Genomic DNA, 19,100 nt, shown 5'->3' with positions numbered 1-19,100 from the left:
GTGGCTCCACATTAACCTACTGGAGTTGCAGGTCATCTGCATGGCACTGAAAGCCTTCCTGCCAACCATCAAAGGGAGGCTGCTACAGGTGCTCATAGACAGCAGCACTGCAGTGTGGTATTGCAAGAAGCGTGGCGGGGATGGGTCGGGGACTCTGTGTCAGGAGGCACTGCAGCCATGGAAATGACTGGATCATTAGATTTTCCTGGTGACACACCACCTGGCCAGATCTTTAAAATCTAGAGTGGACAAACGTAGCTGTTGATACCTAGATTATTATGAATGACAGCTACACCTTGAGGTGGCACTAGGTATCTTCTTCAAAACCTTGGCTCAGTAATTTTCACCACCAATGTCAGCATTCTGCTTGTTGCTGCTGCCACTATAGCTTTCTCTTGGAGATGCATTCTACCTAGTATGGATATCAGGACCCCTGTACACCTTCCCTCCACCATCAGTAATGACGGGGCCCAGGTCATGCTCGTAGTTCTAGACTGAATAGTGAAAGTATGGTCCCTGGAACTTCTTGTCATGAGCTTTGTCCTTTGATCAGGCTGCCGCTTTGGGATGCTCTTAAGTCACAGCAGCAGGGCAGGGTCCTGCACTCGGGCCTGTGCAATCTTCATCTCAATTCTTGAAGACTGAGCTGCGATAGTTGATTACATTCAACCTCCTTCCTGAAGTAGTTGATGTCATTTTGGCAACCTGCCATTGGGACAAGTTTGTGCCTTGGTGTGGTACTCTGCAGATTGCCCACTACAGGCTATGATATTCGAAGTATTGCTTTTTGTGTTGTCCCTAGCCCAACAAGGACTTAATTTAAGCCCAGTGCTCTTTCGGCTTTTTCAAGGATGCAGACCAGGTCTCATTATTTAAAGTACATGCTGTGATGTGCTTTTTGACAGGTTAACATATGTTCCCACCTTTAGCTCTCATCTTGCCCCAGTGGGACAAGAATTTATTCCTCCCATTCCTAATGTGTAGTCCAGCTGCACAGCCACTCTCAAGACAGTCCACCTTATCGCTATGACATTGGTGCAACATGTGAATGAGCTACAAATCCTCTCTGCCAACCCGCTGTATAGAACTTTCTTTCTTCTAAACTGATTTTGAGGACACACGTTTCTTTTGTTCTGAAAGGGGTCAGTTATTTTTAAATCAGGACAAATATCACTCTACTGGCATCCCATGCTCTCCTTCACCCCATATGGAGGAATAGCCACTTTATCAGCTAAATCCTAAAGGAGCCTTCAGCTTTTCTATTAATTGTATCATGGATCATCATGTGGATGATCAGCTCTTTGTTGGATTAGCTAAAGTAAAGCAAGTAGTGCCGAAATGTACCATCTCTTGCTGGATAGCACTACATCAACATCTGCTATGCACTGGCTAGGAAATAAGCACCCGAAAGCTTTTGGGCTCATTCTACTAGAGCCAAATCTGCTACCACTGTGTTAGCACATGTGTGCATGTTTTGGACCTCTGTCAGGCTGCTAAGTGGGTGTCGCTTCATGTGTTCATGAAGCACTACTGCCTAGATGGCCAGATTCATAGAGAGGGTCACTTTCCCCTTGCTGTCATCCATGACATTTTACTCTGAGCCAGTTCACAGACCCACTACCTTGGAGATACTACTTTGTTATCTATTTAAAAGGTGAGGAATCTGTAATTAGAAGTATCCATCGGAAAAAAAAGTTAATTATATTCGGTAACACTCTTTCTGGTGGATACTCGATCTCACTGCAGATTCTCCTCCGACCATTCCACCCTTCCTATTCTAAGAACTTGTCCGATTTTCTATCTAATAAGGTCCTGAGTTTGGAGATCTGCATGCATCTGCACACTAGTCAAAGCCAATCTGTTGTTGGCACTGCGTCTGGGGATGCGAACAGCCCATAAAACAAATGTAGTCAGCACGCATGGGTGACACTTATATGCTGAAGTAGTTGTGGACCCTCGTGATTTAGGTGCGCTGAGGCACTTCTGAAAAGTTTTGTTTCTGACTCCTAGGGACATTCAAAAGGTGAGGACACTGTTGTTAGATAGTGTATCCACCAGCTTGAGAGTAACTAAAGGTAAGTAACTCGTTCCTTTAGACAGATAACCTTGAGTAAATGTTTGGCCTCATGTAGACCTAATTGTTATGACGAGATACATTGTATGCCACTATTGGTTCCTTTAGTCAGATTATATGGGTGGCATAACAGTGACAGTCCATGGCGGAAGAAGCCACAACCACAATATCCACATGTTGAAGCTTTGAATCCTCTGTGTGTACTAGCTTGGTAAATGTCATTAAGCAGAATAGATTATTGTCAGAAACAGTGGTTCCTGTGGAATAATAGAGTCAACATAGATAATAAGGTGCACAGTCGCAATGGAAGGATTAAAATGATGTCAGAGGGCAAAGAAAACACATACACCTATGGTTTTAGTTTGATACAATCATATTTTATATTTTACAAACAAAATTCTATATAAAATGAAAAAGAAAAATGTGCATAGTGTCCCCAGTGAGAAACAGGAACCTTAAACATTGGTGACATAATTTTGACAGTATTTTACAAGGCTTCCTAGGTATTCAAAAAAGTCGACCATTTAGCACTCAATACATAATATACAGCAGCAATATACAATAATACGCACTGTTAATGGTTCACTTTCTTTTGTTGTTGACAACGTTTCGACCCTATAGGTGATCTAGTGTCATCAGGACCTATGGATTTAGGGTAGAATCTGATGGGTAGAATGCACAGCCGCGTGAGGTGTACGTGCCAACAGTGGGTGAAGGAGGAAAAGGAAATCGAAATACTGAGAAGGACACGCAGCTAGGTACTCAAGTGAGAGTGAAGGCTGGCACTCTATGGGTAACTGAGCACTGTTACTGCTTTGATGATACACAGAGACGTGTATGAAGACAGTGATGAGTAACTCTGGAATCGGGGTTAATCACAAGCTGTGTTGTCGCGCTGACCTGTGAATCACAAATGTTCAATATGGTGGTCTGTACCTACATATAGTATGAAGCCCATCTATGGATGCGAGTAGTTTTCAATGAAGACAAATCCTTCAATAATAGCAGTCCTCACAGCGCGTGACGATCCACTATGCGGGCAGCACAACAGCATCAGTCTGTTTGCTGTTGGCCAAATGACCTTTATTTCAGGTCTTTGGCCAACAGCAGACAGACTGACTCGCTTCTATAGATGGGCTTCATACCATATGTAGGAATATGGTGAGGTTTGTTAGCTTGCATGGAAGTCAGACCTCCGGAGCTTTCCAGTGGGATGACCCAGAGATCCAGGCCAGAACACAGTTGAAGGTGGGCGGCCTGAATCTCGCGGTTGGGCCCGGTCACCTCTCCCACGTTTGGATTTTTAAACTTTTACAGATCTTTTTCTTCAAGGGTACGTCGATGCTCTTCACCAGGCTAGCCTCAGTGAGGCTTAGCCAGTTTGTGTTTCAGCTTACTCCAGGTCAAACTCTGGAAGTCAGATCTCCGGAGCGTTTCAGCATGGCACAGCTGGACAGCTCATGGTTGAGGGTCGCTTGCTTGACTGGTCAGGTTGATTCGGTCCACTCATTGAGATTTTTTCCAGAGTTGCTCAAAAGTTCTACCAACTTCTGGAACTGCTTCCTGAAGTTCCCCAAAGGGCCCCAAAGTGTCAAAACATACTTTAAGGGGCTGGAGGTTCCAAGATGGTCCTTTAAAGTTTGGGACTTTAGTTCCCACAATCCACTTGGGCAAAACCCCTACAAATCTACTAGTTGTACTCCAGGCTGGGTATTCTTGTTGGGATATTCCAGGGGAGCTTTGATAACCTGTAGCTTGCGGGTAGTCCACTCTTCTGTCACTTTGAAGCAAGTTAGTCCACAGGACTATAGTTCCAGATTGTGCAGCAGGCACAGTCTTCAGAGTGCGTGCCCGGTTGGTGCAGATCTAATTTCTCAGCATGGACCCTTTTTCCTTGACTTTTAAGCAGCAGATCTGAGAGGCAGTGCCCCTCTCAGATACTTATTCCTAGTCCTGTGGGTCAAGCAGGAGGGTACTCCTGTACAGTGAAGTGCAGGGCAACACTCCAGGGTCTAACCAAATCCTCCAAAGAGTGACACTACATTCTCCAAGAGTGCACACTTTCTCCAAATTCCTCATGGCACATTTTCCAGCAGAGAGACAAGAGCTGGCTAATCCCTCCTTCAGGATGGTTAATTGCCATACTGTCCCTACCCCTTATTTCTTCTAATTCCTTCCTTAATCCCACCATTTGGATGGGTTCAAAGGTTAGGTCTATAACTGTACCTAACTTACAATGTCTGTACCTCCCCTCTTTGAAGAAGATGTTTTCGTACCCCTTGCTCTGGCATTCCTATGTAGCAGAACCCTGCCCCCTCATAAGGGCTGGCTAACCACAAGGGCCCCTTATCACTTCATCAAAGCAGCCAGACTAATCCACTAAACTCTGACAAATCAGAACAACTTACTGGCTAGCTGAAGTTTGGCTTACAGATAAGAATATCTTATAACTTCTTGTCTGGCCATCTTAGGAGAAATTCAACAATAGCATATTGTTGGATTTATCAATAGCATTGCAGGAAGTCCTAAAATGGTGGTTTCATGATTCACCTGGTGTGAATTATTAGTTAACATATTTTAATATATGTGTCTGTGGATCTTCAATGGGGAGAAAACACCAGGCAATTTTTCCAACACCAGCGCTTAAAAAACATCTTTTATAAGGACCCTGCCTATATCTAAAGGACCCCACACCCTGGAATACCTAGGGGAGACTTAAGGGGTTCTGAATATCCAAACATATTGCAGGTCCTCACTTCACAGTGCTCCTAGCACAACAGTCAGTCTTGGAAAGCACTTTACTACAATGTTGGGAGTGAAATGTGCAATTTCACTAACCCCAGCACATATAAAAATCATGTTGTAAGTCTCCTCCTTATAAGTACTTGACCCACCACCCCTGGGACACATAGTGGAGACCCTGGGCGTGGCCAATATGCCGAAACATTGTAGTTTATTACATTTGAATTTTAAAAGCAGTCCTGCAACACAGGGCTGCATTTAAGCTGACCTCAGGCTTCAGCAGTGCACACATGCAAGTGCAGAAAGGCTGCTGACCTCTAAACTGCCATGCCTTATCATGTACTAGGGACTTAAAGGTAATTTAAATCCCCATGCCCTATTATGTACTAGGACCTTATAGGGGAGTTCATGCCAATCATAGAGGTACCCTAACCCATGTTATACCCTAGAGATTGTATGTATTTTCACTGTAGTCTAAGTGTGTTTTCAGCATTACACTGGCCCTGGGCTTGGCAAGACAGAGCCCAGGGTCAACCAGAGTAGGTTACCACCAGTTCCAGTCAGAAAAAAGTTGGGGGTGCCCAGGGCACCCCCAACGTTGCAACACTAGCTTTCTTGATGGTCAAGAATGTTATTGTTTGATTATAAACAATCATTACAATATCCATTAGTTGAACCCTTCGCTCAGCAATACATTGGACGTAAAATATAGCGATTGGATATTAGCCTTTGCAATTAGGTAAAAGTGTACTTTAAAAACAATAGCTATCATTATGCAAAGATTGGTGCAAACTAATCCTAAAGTGCTTCAATGATTACAATCCTTATTAAAATATTAGACAGTGAATCGATTTTGCTTGTTCCACTAAGTACCGTAACTATTAGGCACAGATTTTGAAATTACTAAAATGTAAGGTAATGGATTGACTTTGCATATTCCACTCAATTCCGCAACTGTTTGTTACTGGTTTTGAAATTACAGATTTGTATAAAATTCAACAATTCTTAAAATATGTCAGGTCTTTCAAAATAAAACGAATACATTTCATTACATTGAGGAGCCGATTCCGATCTCGCTCAGAGAAGGCTCTGTCCGACTCTGATTCGGAGGGCTTTCCGACCAACTCGTGCTCCGGTGCTGCGAGCGTCCGAGTATGATGCGAACAAGCGCTGACGGACACAGGTCGCTCGGAGCCCCATTGAAGTCAATGGGATCCTGTCATACGACGCGTACATAGGATTCCATTAATGAAAAAGGTAGGTTGCACACAAGGGCGCCTCCTGTAGAGGGGACGCATCTGTGCCACCTGCATGCATGCATGTGTAGGGGGACCCTCCACTCCCTCCTGTGATCGACTTGTACGACTACGGGTGAAGGGGGTTCACGCGCCGAACCTGGAAGTCCGCTTCCTGGAGCGTTTACGTGTCAAAGGCACCGACTCAATCCGGATGTCCGAATAGTGCATCGTGCTGGCTCGGTCGGAAATCACCTCCATTGCATGGCATGGTTGGCTTACGGATGAGACGTACGGAGCGGTTCAAACCCGGAAATGATGCGTTTCTCGCTTCATACTTGCTCTCTCGTACAGCCAGAAACCGGTCCTTGGATGCTTGATTCCGGTCTAGGAAAGACATGGCTTGGTAGTTTGGGCTGGACTGTTCCCATGAGGCACAGGGTCAAGGCTGATTTGCATATAGCCATTGTCTGACCTAGGGTGGTGTGGAGTGCAAAAAAACGATGGATTTAGGCCCAGATCTTTGTACTGGGGTGAATGTAAGACATTGTTCTGCATTCTGACCATCAACTGTGTTTTTTGCAATTTTCACCCCGAGTGGGCTGGGTATGCCCAGACGTGAGTCCCAGGCTCTCCACATCATTGGAGTCAAGCTATCCAGGCTGAAGAAGGCTGATAGCCAGAAACCGGTCCTTGGATGCTTGATTCCGGTCTAGGAAAGACATGGCTTGGTAGTTCGGGCTAGACTGTTCCCATGAGGTACAGGGTCAAGGCTGATTTGCATATAGCCATTGTCTGACCTAGGGTGGTGTGGAGTGCAAAAAAACGATGGATTTAGGCCCAGATCGTTGTACTGGGGTGAATGTAAGACATTGTTTTGCATTCAGTCCATCAACTGTGTTTTTCGCTCGTACAGCTGTGCATGTCGGTCGGAAAACATGCGTATGGCTCATATTTTTTCTGCCTGGATCGTGTTCTGAGCCCTTACTAGCGAGATTGGAATCGGCCCCTAAGAGCGAAACTAAGGTGATTTTGTTCTGTAGTAGTGGATCTCTGTGTATAGTCATAATCTAGTGAATAGTCCCGCTCATGTGCGGGGACCCCGGAGCAATCAAAAATAATCTCTTAAACTGTCTTTTTTGCAGTACTGCATAGACACTTAAGAGAAAATTAAAGACAAATAATGCAGCCTATACATGTAAGGCTACACTGTCCAGTACTTCAACTAGAAATGCAAGGTTATTAAAAAAATATCCCACTTCAGACCTGTCTGCCAGGTTTAACCATGAAAAAACACTCCCCCCCCCCCCTTCACCAAATCCTTGGAATGATAGAGAGGAAGGACAGGACAGACAAGCCCCCATAGGCTGCCATTATGTGGCTTAAAAAGGGATACCGTGCCTTTAAGGAAACTTTCCAGAACTCTCCTGGTATCCCAGAATGCACAGCAACTCCCTCCACTTTCAGTTCTTTTTTCCGGCTCCTGCTAGCAGGACCCTGGAGCATTGAGCCCTCACTTTTTGGGTGTTCTAATTTTTTTACACTTTTGGCCCTTTCTGCGCTTGCTGGTGTTTTTCTAGTAAGTTTAGCCACTCTTTTTATCAAATATGCCATCCCTATTTGATAGGTGTCCAGAGTGTGATGGAAAGAAGGCCAAATCAGACAAGCACAGAGTTTGCATTCGTTGTCTGCCCTCTTCTCATGTCCCAGAGGATTGCGAGATCTGCCAACAGTTCTCCAATAGGACCCAGAGGGACAGGGAGAAGACTCAGCTTCAAGGATTGGAGAAGCGAAGACAGCGTGACCAAGGTGGGTCTGGGCATGAAGGGGATCCTTCCTCTGCCCGTGCTGAGGCCTCTGGGGCATTTTTCTCCGTTGACGTTGAGAGGCATGACCACGGTGTGTTCCCCTTCTCCCAGGGCTCTGGGTCGAAGTGGCGGCGTCGTTTGACGTTGAGGGAAGACAACTTCGTTGTTGAGGTACCACCGACGTCGAGAGGGGTCTAGCAGGCATCGGCGCTCACCGTCGAGGCGACACCGCCGGTCATCGTCGACTCAACGTTCGTCGTCGAGGAAGCGTTCATTGATGTCGAGAAAGAGATCTGCGACGTCGAAGAGGTCGGCGTCGACGCGTTCGACGTCGAGGGACAGATCGGAATCAAGAAGAAGAGAATCCAGGTCCAGAAGACGTTCTCAAGCCAGAACAGAGTCCTCAGTAATCAGCCTCTCTTCTTCGACCACTAGCTCACGGTCGCGGCGGCGCCGCCGCTAGTCAAGGAAGCGGTCGACCTCAAGGTCCCCGTCAAGGGTACGGAAGCCAAAGAGAAAGAGGGGGGAACAGTCTCTGGGCTTGGGTACTCACAAGCCTACTTGCCCTCTAGGCATGGAGCACCGACTCCTCCGTTACCTAGGGGCCTTCCTCTGAGGACTCCTAAACCTCCTCTGCCTCCAAGGACGCCTACACCTCCTCCGAGGACTCCAACGCCTCCTCCCCCACCTCCTCCTCCGAGGTCTTACTTGTTACATCTCCCTACGCCACCCTCAGGCCCTCCAAGGCCTAGGCTGCCAACTCAGCCTCCACAACCCGCGCCTGTACGGCCAGTGGATCGGCCAAGATTAAGGAGACCGAGGTCCCACTCCGGACAATGCAGGTCCCGAGATGATCGTCAGCCGTCTACTAGATCCAGACGACGTCACAGGAGAGACAGGTCCAGGTCCCCCCACATGGAGTCATCCAGTGCCAGGGACTATTCACCAATGCTTACGGATTCCCCTCGGATGAGGGTGTCTCCGGTGGACGAATTTGCCTCCTTTCAGGAGGTCTTGTTGCGAGGAGCGGCAAAACTGGGCATCACGCTGACGGTTCCCACGCATTCAACCTCAGTTATATTCGAGACCCTGCATAAGAAACAGCTGTCTCGTCCTCTACTATCTTTGGTGCCAGGACTAGAAGAACCAGCCATGGATCTCTTCCTCACGCCTGCCTCTACGAAGGCTGCACTGTCAAGGCTACAAAAGAAGTACAAGGCCCCTGAGTCGGACCCTGCCTTTCTGCGTTTGGATCCTGTGCCGGACTCAGTGATAGTGACGGCAGCCAGGAAACAACATTCCACCGCGCCATCACCAACGGTGCCTCCTGATAAGGAGAGTCGATTGATGGACTCAGCGGGCAGGAGAGTATGTGGTACGGCCTTCACGTCCATGAAGGTCACCAGTGCCTCAGCATTGTTGGGGCGGTACGATAGAGCTATGTGGGAGTCCCTGCAGCAGTTCGCGGAACATCTTCCCAGGGAACGCAGAGAGGACTTCCAGGAGATCATCACGGAGGGGATGATGGTCTCTAACCAGATAATCAGCTCCGCTGCGGATTCCTCGCTGTTGGCAGCCCACGGGTACTGCCACGGTATTAACCTGCGCCGACATGCCTGGCTGCGTCTAACGTCGCTGAAGCCCAAAGCTCAACAGAGGGTCGCCAATCTGCCCTTCTCTGAAGCGACCCTGTTCGGCAGACATGCGGATGAGGAGATGGCCCGCATGAAGGCGGAGGCTGAGACCCTGACGGGTGTTGGGTTGGAGAAGCCGAAGGAACAGAGGAAGACCTACCGCCCGTTCCAACGGCGGTATGGTGCGCAGGGCAGAGGACAGGGTTGGCAGGCTAGACAGCAGCAGCAGCAATACCAGCGGCGACCGTTCCAGAAGCGCCAGAGGGACAGAGGTGGACAGCAGTCAGTGAATAAGGGCCTGGCCGGGTCTGAGCCCTGAGGTGCTACTTCCCCCTCGTCTGTTACCCACTCCGGTGGGGGGAAGCATACAACATTACTTGGCAGAGTGGAGAAAAATTACTCAGGACAAGTGGGTGCTGAATATTGTTTGCAATGGATACAGTCTTCATTTCATCAGCCCGCCTCCAGCGATTCCACCGGTTTGCTCGCAGTTCCAACTACGCGAGCTCCAGGTGGAGGCCAATACCCTGTTAAGAAAAAGGGCAATAGAAGACGTTCCTCTGCTTCAAAAGCGAAAGGGTCTTCACTCACGCTTATTTCTGGTGCGCAAGAAAGACAAGAAGGAGTTCAGGCCCATTCTGGATTTGCGACAAGCAAACAAATGGATTCGCAGGGAGAAGTTCTGCATGCTATCTTTGCACCAGATTTACCCTCAGCTGCAAAGGGGAGGCTGGCTCTGCGCGATAGATTTACAGGATGCGTACTTCCACGTGCCCATTGCACGGAAACACCAGAAGTTCCTGCGCTTCCTGGTCGGCATCAATCACTATCAGTACACCGTACTACCGTTTGGACTGAAGTCTGCTACAAGGACTTTTTCAAAGTGCATGGCAGTGGTGGCGGCACACCTGAGAAAGAAAAAGGTGTTTGTCTACCCGTACCTGGACGATTGGCTGATCAAAGCCTCCACCTTCCAGGAAGCACAACTGCATTTCAACAGGACGGCCGCTCTGTTGAGCCAGCTGGGTCTGCACATCAACATGTCCAAGTCGGTCCCGACTCCTGTCTAGTGCCTACAATACCTGGGGGCATCGATCAATACATTGTCAGCAAACGTGTCTCCTACGGAGGAGAGACCCATATCGATCCTTCGGAAGGCTCAGGCTCTCACGACTATTCGATCTAGATAAGTGAGGATGGTGTCTTCTCTACTGGGGTCGATGGCCTCTTGCATCTTCCTCACTCCACATGCACGCCTGCACATGAGGCCGCTGCAGGAATGTCTGGAGGATCAGTGGGACCAGAGACGAGGGACCTGGGACAACAGGATACAGTTGTCTCTACATGCTCAGCAGTCCCTGAGATGGTGGTGCTCAGCGGAAAACCTCCTCCAGGGGGTTGCGTTCCACAAGGACATTCCCTCTCAGACTATCGTGACGGATGCTTCTCTCCATGGACTGGGAGCGCATTCCGGACAATTACAGATCCAAGGACTGTGGTCCCCGACGGAGTCAACGTACCACATCAATTTCCTGTAACTCAGAGCTGTTCACTTGGCACTGAAGGCTTTTCCTCTGTCCTTCCAGACCAACTCTCTGCTTGTAAAGACGGACAATATGACCACTATGTATTATCTGAAGAAGCAAGGGGGATCGAGATCGCGCACACTGTCACAGGAAGGGCAGGCGATCTGGCACTGGCTGCTAGCCAGAGGATTGACGATAACGGCCACCCATCTGCCAGGTGTGCAGAATGCTCAGGTGGACGCCCTCAGCAGACTATTTCAGGAAAACCACGAGTGGGTCATAAACGACAAAGTACTCAAAGGCGTCTTCGCCAGGTGGGGCACTCCAGAATTAGATCTGTTCGCCACTGTCGAAAACAGGAAATGCCGAGACTTTGAATCCAGGTACTATCAGCAGGGGACTCTGGGGAATGCGTTATGGATCAACTGGTTGGACAGCTTTCTGTATGCTTTTCCACCCATTCCCCTGATTCCGGCGGTGCTCAGCCAGCTGTCCCAGTCCAGGGCACGGATGATCCTCATTGCTCCGGAATGGCCCAGACAGTGGTGGTTCACGGACCTACTTCACCGGTCTCTCCTTCCGCACATACGGCTGCCGTGCAGGCCGGACCTTATCACGAAGTTCGGGGGGCAGATGGTGCACCCCAACCTCTCGTCTTTGAGTTTGGCGGCATGGTTCCTGGGATAGTGCAATATGGCCATTTGAATCTCCCTGAATATTGGATGGCCATACTGAAGGAGGCTAAGCGACCTTCCACTAGGACTTCCTATGCTTACAAGTGGAAGAGGTTCCGCATCTGGTGCACGTCCAAGAACTATGATCCAACAACATGCAAGGAAGATGTCATCCTTCCATACCTTTTGTATTTGGCGCAGTCTGGACTTAATTTCCATTCTATTAAGGTTCATCTCACTGCGCTGACTGCCTACAGGAAATGCCCTTCACAGACATCCTTCTTCCAGATCCCTGTGATAAAGGAATTCTTTGAAGGTTTGAAGAAGGTGTTTCCTCCTGTTCGGCTGCCTTCGCTTTCATGGGAACTGAATGTGGTGCTGCCCAGGCTGATGAAGGGAACTTTCGAGCCCATTCATAAGGCCTCGCTGCAACACCTGTCATGGAAGGCGGCGTTCCCCGTGGCCATCACATCGGCCTGCAGGGTGAGTGAAATTCAGGCATTGTGTTGCCAGGAACCTTATACTGTTTTTCATGCTGCTAAGGTTGTGATGCGTACTCACCCTAAGTTCCTTCCTAAGGTGATTTCTGATTTTCATGTTAATCAGACTATAACTTTACAAACTTTTTTCCAGATTCCTTCCACTCCAGCGGAAAGGTCTCTTCATTCCCTGGATGTTAGAAGGGTGTTGAAATTCTATCTGGATAAGACCAAAGACATTCGTAGGTCCGACCAATTGTTTGTCAACTATGGGTCGGTTAGGACTGGTCTGGCTACTTCGAAGCAATCTATCTCTAGGTGGATTGTGTTGTGTATCCAGCTTTGTTATCAGAAAGTGAATAAGACCTTAGGGGGTAAGCCTAAGGCTCATTCCACCAGGGGCAAAGCGGCCACAACTGCTTTGCTTCGTAATGTTCCCATTGCAGAAATCTGCAAGGATGCCACTTGGAAGTCGGTCCATACCTTTGCTAAACATTACTGTCTGGACTCTGAATCCAGGGCAGATGCTCAGGTCGGACAGGCTTTGCTGCGAAATGTGTTCGCATAATAGTGGTGTTGTCTGTTCTGCACCGCCGGGTTGTTTTTGGGATGGGCTTGCCATTCTATTAACTAGATTATGACTATACACAGAGATCCCCTACTACAGAAGGAGTAGTTTCTTACCTGTAACTCCAGTTCTGTAGTAGGGGTTTCTCTGCTTTAGTCCAAAGCGCCCGCCCTCCTCCCCGGTGGAGAAAGTGATGAAATGAGGAATGCTACAGGTCTAGCTGATACACCTCCAAAAAGAACTGAAAGTGGAGGGAGTTCTGGGATACCACGAGAGTTCTGGAAAGTTTCCTTAAAGTCAGGGTATCCCTTTGTAAGCCACATAATGGCAGCCTATGGGGGCTTGTCTGTCCTGTCCTTCCTCTCTATCATTCCAAGGATTTGGTGAAGGGGGAAGTGTTTTTCCATGGTTAAACCTGACAGACAGGTCTAAAGTGGGATTTTTTTTTAATATCCTTGCATTTCTAGTTGAAGCCTTACATGTATAGGCTGCATTATTTGTCTTTAATTTTCTCTTAAGTGTGTATGCAGTACTGCAAAGAAGACAGTTTAAGAGATTATTTTCTATTGCTCCGGGGTTTCCCCGCACATGAGCGGGACTATTCACTAGATTATGACTATAACAGAGATACCCCTACTACAGAACTGGAGTTACAGGTAAGAAACTACTCCTTCTACCCAGTGATAGTCTATAAAGATTGTAAATTTAATTTCAAAATATTATACACCAAAAGCAAGAACTTGGAAACCGTCAAGTCAAAAGGATTGATTTATCAAAGAAGCAGAATGTGATGGCTTGACAGCGTGATCTCACACCAAATTCAGTAATCTATTGTTCAACAAGGTTCGATCTGCTTGGAGTAGACAAGGGCAAATACAGACCATATGCAATAAAAATTTCTTTTGCATTGCAGGGTAGGCTTCAAGAGCTTGTTGGCTATTGCGGCACCCACCTTGGGCAGCTTCATCAAGATGTTATTTGACTTTGCAACACTAGTTAGTAGCAGGGTGATATGAGAACTCTTCACTGGATTTTAACATCCACCATTTGTATTCCAGGATATAGTCTGTATTGCTTACCTTGTTACTATAGATATTTTATGATCTTTCCACTTGTGGTCAGTTCGAACTGTGAGATAACGGAATATTTATGGAACTACTTGTGTTTGGGCCAGGAGTATGATATTAACACAGTTTTTCTTCTCAGAGAATATCTTAATCTGCTGCAGTTTATTATCACACCATTAAGACTAACTCAATGTCTGCCTCAATGTTGCTCAAGAGATTAGGCCATTGCTCAGAACTGTTTTTCTGACAGACCCTTCATCCTGCATAATCCTGTGTAGAGGAGAAATTACAAATTGTTATTCCATCTTTCTAGTAAAATTCCTTTTTTTGTTAGAATTGCATTTATTGACTTACTCTGGCAAACATTCTACTTAAACGCCCCTCCCTTTCAGTAGGTAGCTTATAGGTGAGGCACTCTTGACAATATAAGTATAACATAAGGCAGGGATCCATATTCCCAAATGTGACTTTAATGTGCCTTTATTTAACAATTTCCAATTACCCAGGCTCTGGATATTCAGCCCTCTTGGGCATTAAGATACACAGTGGGAAGCCCCTCAGGGTCTCCTGTCTGTTATCATATTAAGCATCTCCTGCAAGAGTATAGAATACAGCCACAGGAGATGACAGTGTTTGAGACACAAGAAGATATACAGAAAGTGTGTGACAACCGCATTACAGGACAAGGTTGCATCTGTATATCAAATAATGAATCGTTCAGACACATAGGTGCCATATTCATGATTTTGTCATTCTCTTTGAGCCAGAATTTTGCATGTGCTTTGGTGGTTAATCTAATCACCTGCATCAAGGAGGTACAGCTAGCTTTTGACACATCAATAGAGAAATTATAACAAATGAAGTCGAAATAAGAGCCTTGTTCACCCTCTTACTTGGTCTGCCTTAAAGGATACGGAACAGAATGGTGCTAAATAATCAACCATAATCTTTGTCTCTGTCTTTACAGGGATTTCTGGTGACTGGAAGAATCACTTCACCGTGGCCCAGAACGAGAGATTTGATGAAGATTATGCAGAAAAAATGGAGGGGAGCTCGCTTTCTTTCCATATGGAGGCATGAAAAGCAATTAGCCACAAAGAAATTAAAATTCACAACTGCTGCTTTGTATCTCTGTAGCATTGAAAAAGCTTTGGTGCAATTTCAGAGACATCTGCCTTGATATTAATGAATAGCCACTCATACAGGATGACAGAAACCTAAATAATTAATCTGTAAAATGGGTTTAGTAATCTCAGACTTGTTGCCATTGAGTGCATGCCACTAATTCAATGTGCATTCATTTTGTATTTGTCACTTTTTACACCCGCATTATTACCTGAGATATTGTGTAGTGAATGAATGAATAGTGACTAATTATCTTGTAGTGCCTGTACATCAAAGAATCAAAGTGCATTGACAGTGTACTATAGGCAGGCTACTGCTATTATTGACCCTTGCCTGTAAATTTGCATTAGTATGTAATCGTAATCTCAATTATTATGCAGATACTGATAGGAGATCTGAGTACATATTTCAATGGTTTCATTAGGCACTCCTCATAAATACTTGTATTCACTGTAGTAAATCATTTTGTTATGTTTCATAGATGCCCCGATATCGGCTCAGATAGTAACCAAACCTTTCACCTATATTTACCCTGCCGTTACCCTACATAATGGTTCTTGGTACTGACTTTTTATGTAGTTATGGTACTGCTTAAATGACGGGTGATTTTCTCTGAAAACGAGCCTCATTTATTATGGATGAGGCTTCTTGGAATCTCAGCAGGACTACCATCTCCTGCATAATAACTATGTATAAGGGTCATTCCTTCCGTCATCCTAGTCTGACATGACACAGCAAGGTAGATCCCCTGTGGGTACCACTTTGGGTATATAAACACCATATCTTTACTGAGGAGGGAGAGGAAAAAAGGACTTTTATGCTGAAGATAGACACTGAGGTTCCTGCACTCTGACACTCCAGCTCACAGGGTCTGACATCCCTCGCGGGTGTCCATCTTGAGACTAAGACGTTGTCTCTCACTTCAGGTAATGGGGTTGGCTTCAGCCTAGGGGGATTCTTGGCTCTACACCTACACACATGCAAGGTAAATTATGTACATCTAGTTAGGGTTGCATCGTAGGAGTACACACTGTTACTGACATATATTCATATCCCTTCCTGTATTCATTGTTTTAGCACTATGGTAGAAATCTACTATGCTATACTATAATCATTTATATCTGTTTCTGTCTTATGGTTGTCTATACACCCATTTTACACTAGAATTACGCTGGTTCAATAAATGCCTATTGAAACGCCCCCACTGTTTATTCTGTGTTTCTCTCCGAAACAAAGTGAGCACAAGTGATTGAGCGAAAAGTATTACACTGTTTCCACAATCCCTGATGGGACAGGGTTGTCATGTGAGTTGCCAAGAACTATTCTCTCCTTGGTAAGAGGAGTTTACTGTGGAACTGTGAGCTAGCAGGTATACAGGTGAACATACGCAGTGTGGGTGTGTGGAATCAGTCTGGACACCATGTTGTCATAACGCGCTAATCCTATATAGGTTTATAGGACCTACACAAGAATTTGTTTCTAAATATGCTCTATAAAGTTTGTGTTTATAAAAGAATGGAGGGCAATGTTTTGCAGGGCATGCTGAGGACCAATGAAGAGGTTCAAATAACAAATGCATATGTATACAATTATGCCAGTATTGCAAGACAAAAATTGATTATCATTGTTTTCAGTTCAATTACATCGGTTTCTAATTTAATTTCAGCGGTTTTTGATTAAGTCAATCATCTATCATACTGGTGTGTTACTCCAACATCAAGATATTGGTTTCCAAAGTAACTATAGATATTGATGATAGCCTTTTCGAGTAATTCCTATTTTCTGATCATTCAAATGTGTCTAACTTGAATATATAGTTAAGTTATATATAATGGGTTTTTACTCTTAATATAATTCCTTTAACCCCTTTGTTGCTAGGCATCTGCCCCCCTCCTTTCCCCCGTGCTAAGCCTTTTGTTGGCTATTTTGGGTTGTTCGCACTTAGGCCCCTGAAACCTTTTTGACCACATAAGGTATCCACGCCAAATTTGCGTCGTTTTTTTTCCAACATCAAGAGGATTTTAAAGCTACCCAGGGTATATGGAGTCCCCTGGAGAGGACCCAGAAAGTAGCCAAAATATAGCAAAATTAATTTTTTTTAAAGATTCGAAAAAAGTGCTACAGGTGAACGCGTCTGGATTTTTCCCAGCAAATGGTATAAAAAAAGGTGTTGTGTGCTGAAATCACCATCTTCCCAGCTTTCAGGGACAGGCAGAATTTTGTCAGAAAACCAAAATATTTTAAACAGTTTTGGCATTTTTCTGGGACATAGCCTATTTTTGCTATTGGTGTGCTTTCAACCTCTTTCCAGTTAGTGGTTGAAATGAATATGAAATCAATATTGGATCCTGAAATGCTATACATTTTAGAAAAGTAAATAAAATTCGGAATTCAACAAGGGGTCATTTGTGTAGACCCTCCAAGGTTTCTCTATAGAAACTAACCGTTGTATATATGAAAAATTGAAAATTAGTTTTAAAAAAACGTTTTTACTTATAACTTCTTCTAATTATGACAGCTGTTTGAAAGCAATATACCGTTACATCCACTGGCCCTTTCTGGTTGTGGGGATATATAGGACTTGTAGGTTCACCAAGAATCCGAAGAACCCAGAGCCAATAACTAAGCAGCGACTTGCAATGATTTTTTATTATGTACTGGGTACATAGCATTTATTCTGGGAAAACGTATACATGGAAAAATCGGTATGAAAGACACCTATGTATTTCTGAAATGGGAACAAAATATAAAGTTTAGAAACAGTAGATATTTTCACATTTCCGAAATTGTGAATACCCATACTAGCATGAGAATTATAGGTCATTTTTCAAAATAATTTTTTACACATTGTCTTTCATTTGGAAGGCAGATATGCATCGAAAGTCAATAGGAAAAAACAGTTGCTCTACAATCCTATGTTACACTAACTCTCCCTATAAAAATGGTACCTCACTTGTGTGGGTAGGCCTAGTGCCCACAACAAGAAATGGCTCAAAATGCAAAGTTGATACACCACATTTTCACAAAATGTACCCTTTTTTTGCAAAGTGCCTAGCTGCAGTTTTTTAACCCTAACTCTGCCGGCACCTGGGTAAAGCTAGCACACCTATACATTTTCAAAAACTAGACACCCAAGGAAATCCAGGATGGGGTGTATAGACTGGTTCTCACCAGATTCTGTTTCCCAGAATCCCTTGCAAACCTAAAAAATTGTCGAAAAAGAGACATTTTCCTAACATTTCTATGGTGGAAAGTTATGGAATCTGCGTGGATCCACAAAACTCTAATAACCCCACATTCCCCAAAGTCTTCCAAGAAAAATGGAACCTCATTTGTGTGAGTAGGCCTAGTGCCCGTGACGGGAAACGGCCCAAAACGCAACGTGGACACACCACATTTTCACAGTGAAAAATGACCCTTTTTTTTGCAAAGTGCCTAGCTGTAGTTTTTGAACCCTAGCTCTGCCGGCACCTAGGGAAACCTAGCAAATTTATACATTTTTGAAAACTAGACACCCAGGGAAATCTAGGATGGGGTGACTTGACTGGCTCTCACCAGGTTCGGTTACCAATAATCCCTTACAAACCTAAATATTTGTAAAAAAAAAACACATTTTCCTCACATTTCTGTGGTGGAAAGTTCTAGAATCTGCTTGGAGCCACAAAATTCCACCCACCCGCGTTCCCCAAAGTCTTCCGAGGAAAAATGGTACCTCACTTGTGTGGGTAGGCCTAGAGCCCACGACAGGAAATGGCAATAAATGCAACATGGACAGACCACTTTTTAACAGTGAAAAATTACCCTTTTATTGCAAAGTGCCTAGCTGTAGTTTTTTAACCCTAGCTCTGCCGGCACCTAGGTAAACCTAGCAAACCTATACATTTGTGAAAACTAGACTCCCAGGGGACTCCAGGATGGGGTGACTTGACTGGCTCTCACTAGGTTCTGTTCCTCAGAATATCTTACAAATCTAAACAATTGACCAAAAGAACACATTTTCCTCAAATTTCTGTGGTGGAAAGTTCTGGAATCTGCATGGATCCACAAAATTCCACTCACTCCGCGTTCCCCAAAGTGTTTTGAGAAAAATGGTACCTTACATGCGTGGGTGGGTTAAGCACCCATGACAAGGCAAGGGCCCAAAACCTACTGAGGCACTCAAAATGAC

General features: G+C 45.3%; 1 protein-coding gene across 1 annotated transcript in view; it reads left to right on the top strand.

Annotated features, from left to right (window-relative positions):
• The window catches only part of LOC147728931 (sulfotransferase 1 family member D1-like), a 308,979-nt gene extending 292,847 nt beyond the window's left edge, over positions 1–16,132 (top strand). The window contains exon 8 of the mRNA XM_086959171.1: positions 14,775–16,132. Within this exon, the coding sequence (XP_086815297.1) occupies positions 14,775–14,887 (113 nt within the window). The 3' untranslated portion in view covers positions 14,888–16,132. The remainder of the gene's footprint in view (positions 1–14,774) is intronic.
• The last annotated feature ends 2,968 nt before the right edge of the window (positions 16,133–19,100 follow it).

Source organism: Lissotriton vulgaris, chromosome 2_2 (genome assembly GCF_964263255.1).
Source record: "Lissotriton vulgaris chromosome 2_2, aLisVul1.2, whole genome shotgun sequence".
In the NCBI taxonomy this organism is placed as follows: domain Eukaryota; kingdom Metazoa; phylum Chordata; class Amphibia; order Caudata; family Salamandridae; genus Lissotriton; species Lissotriton vulgaris.
This window is presented reverse-complemented; position numbering and strand designations above follow the sequence as displayed.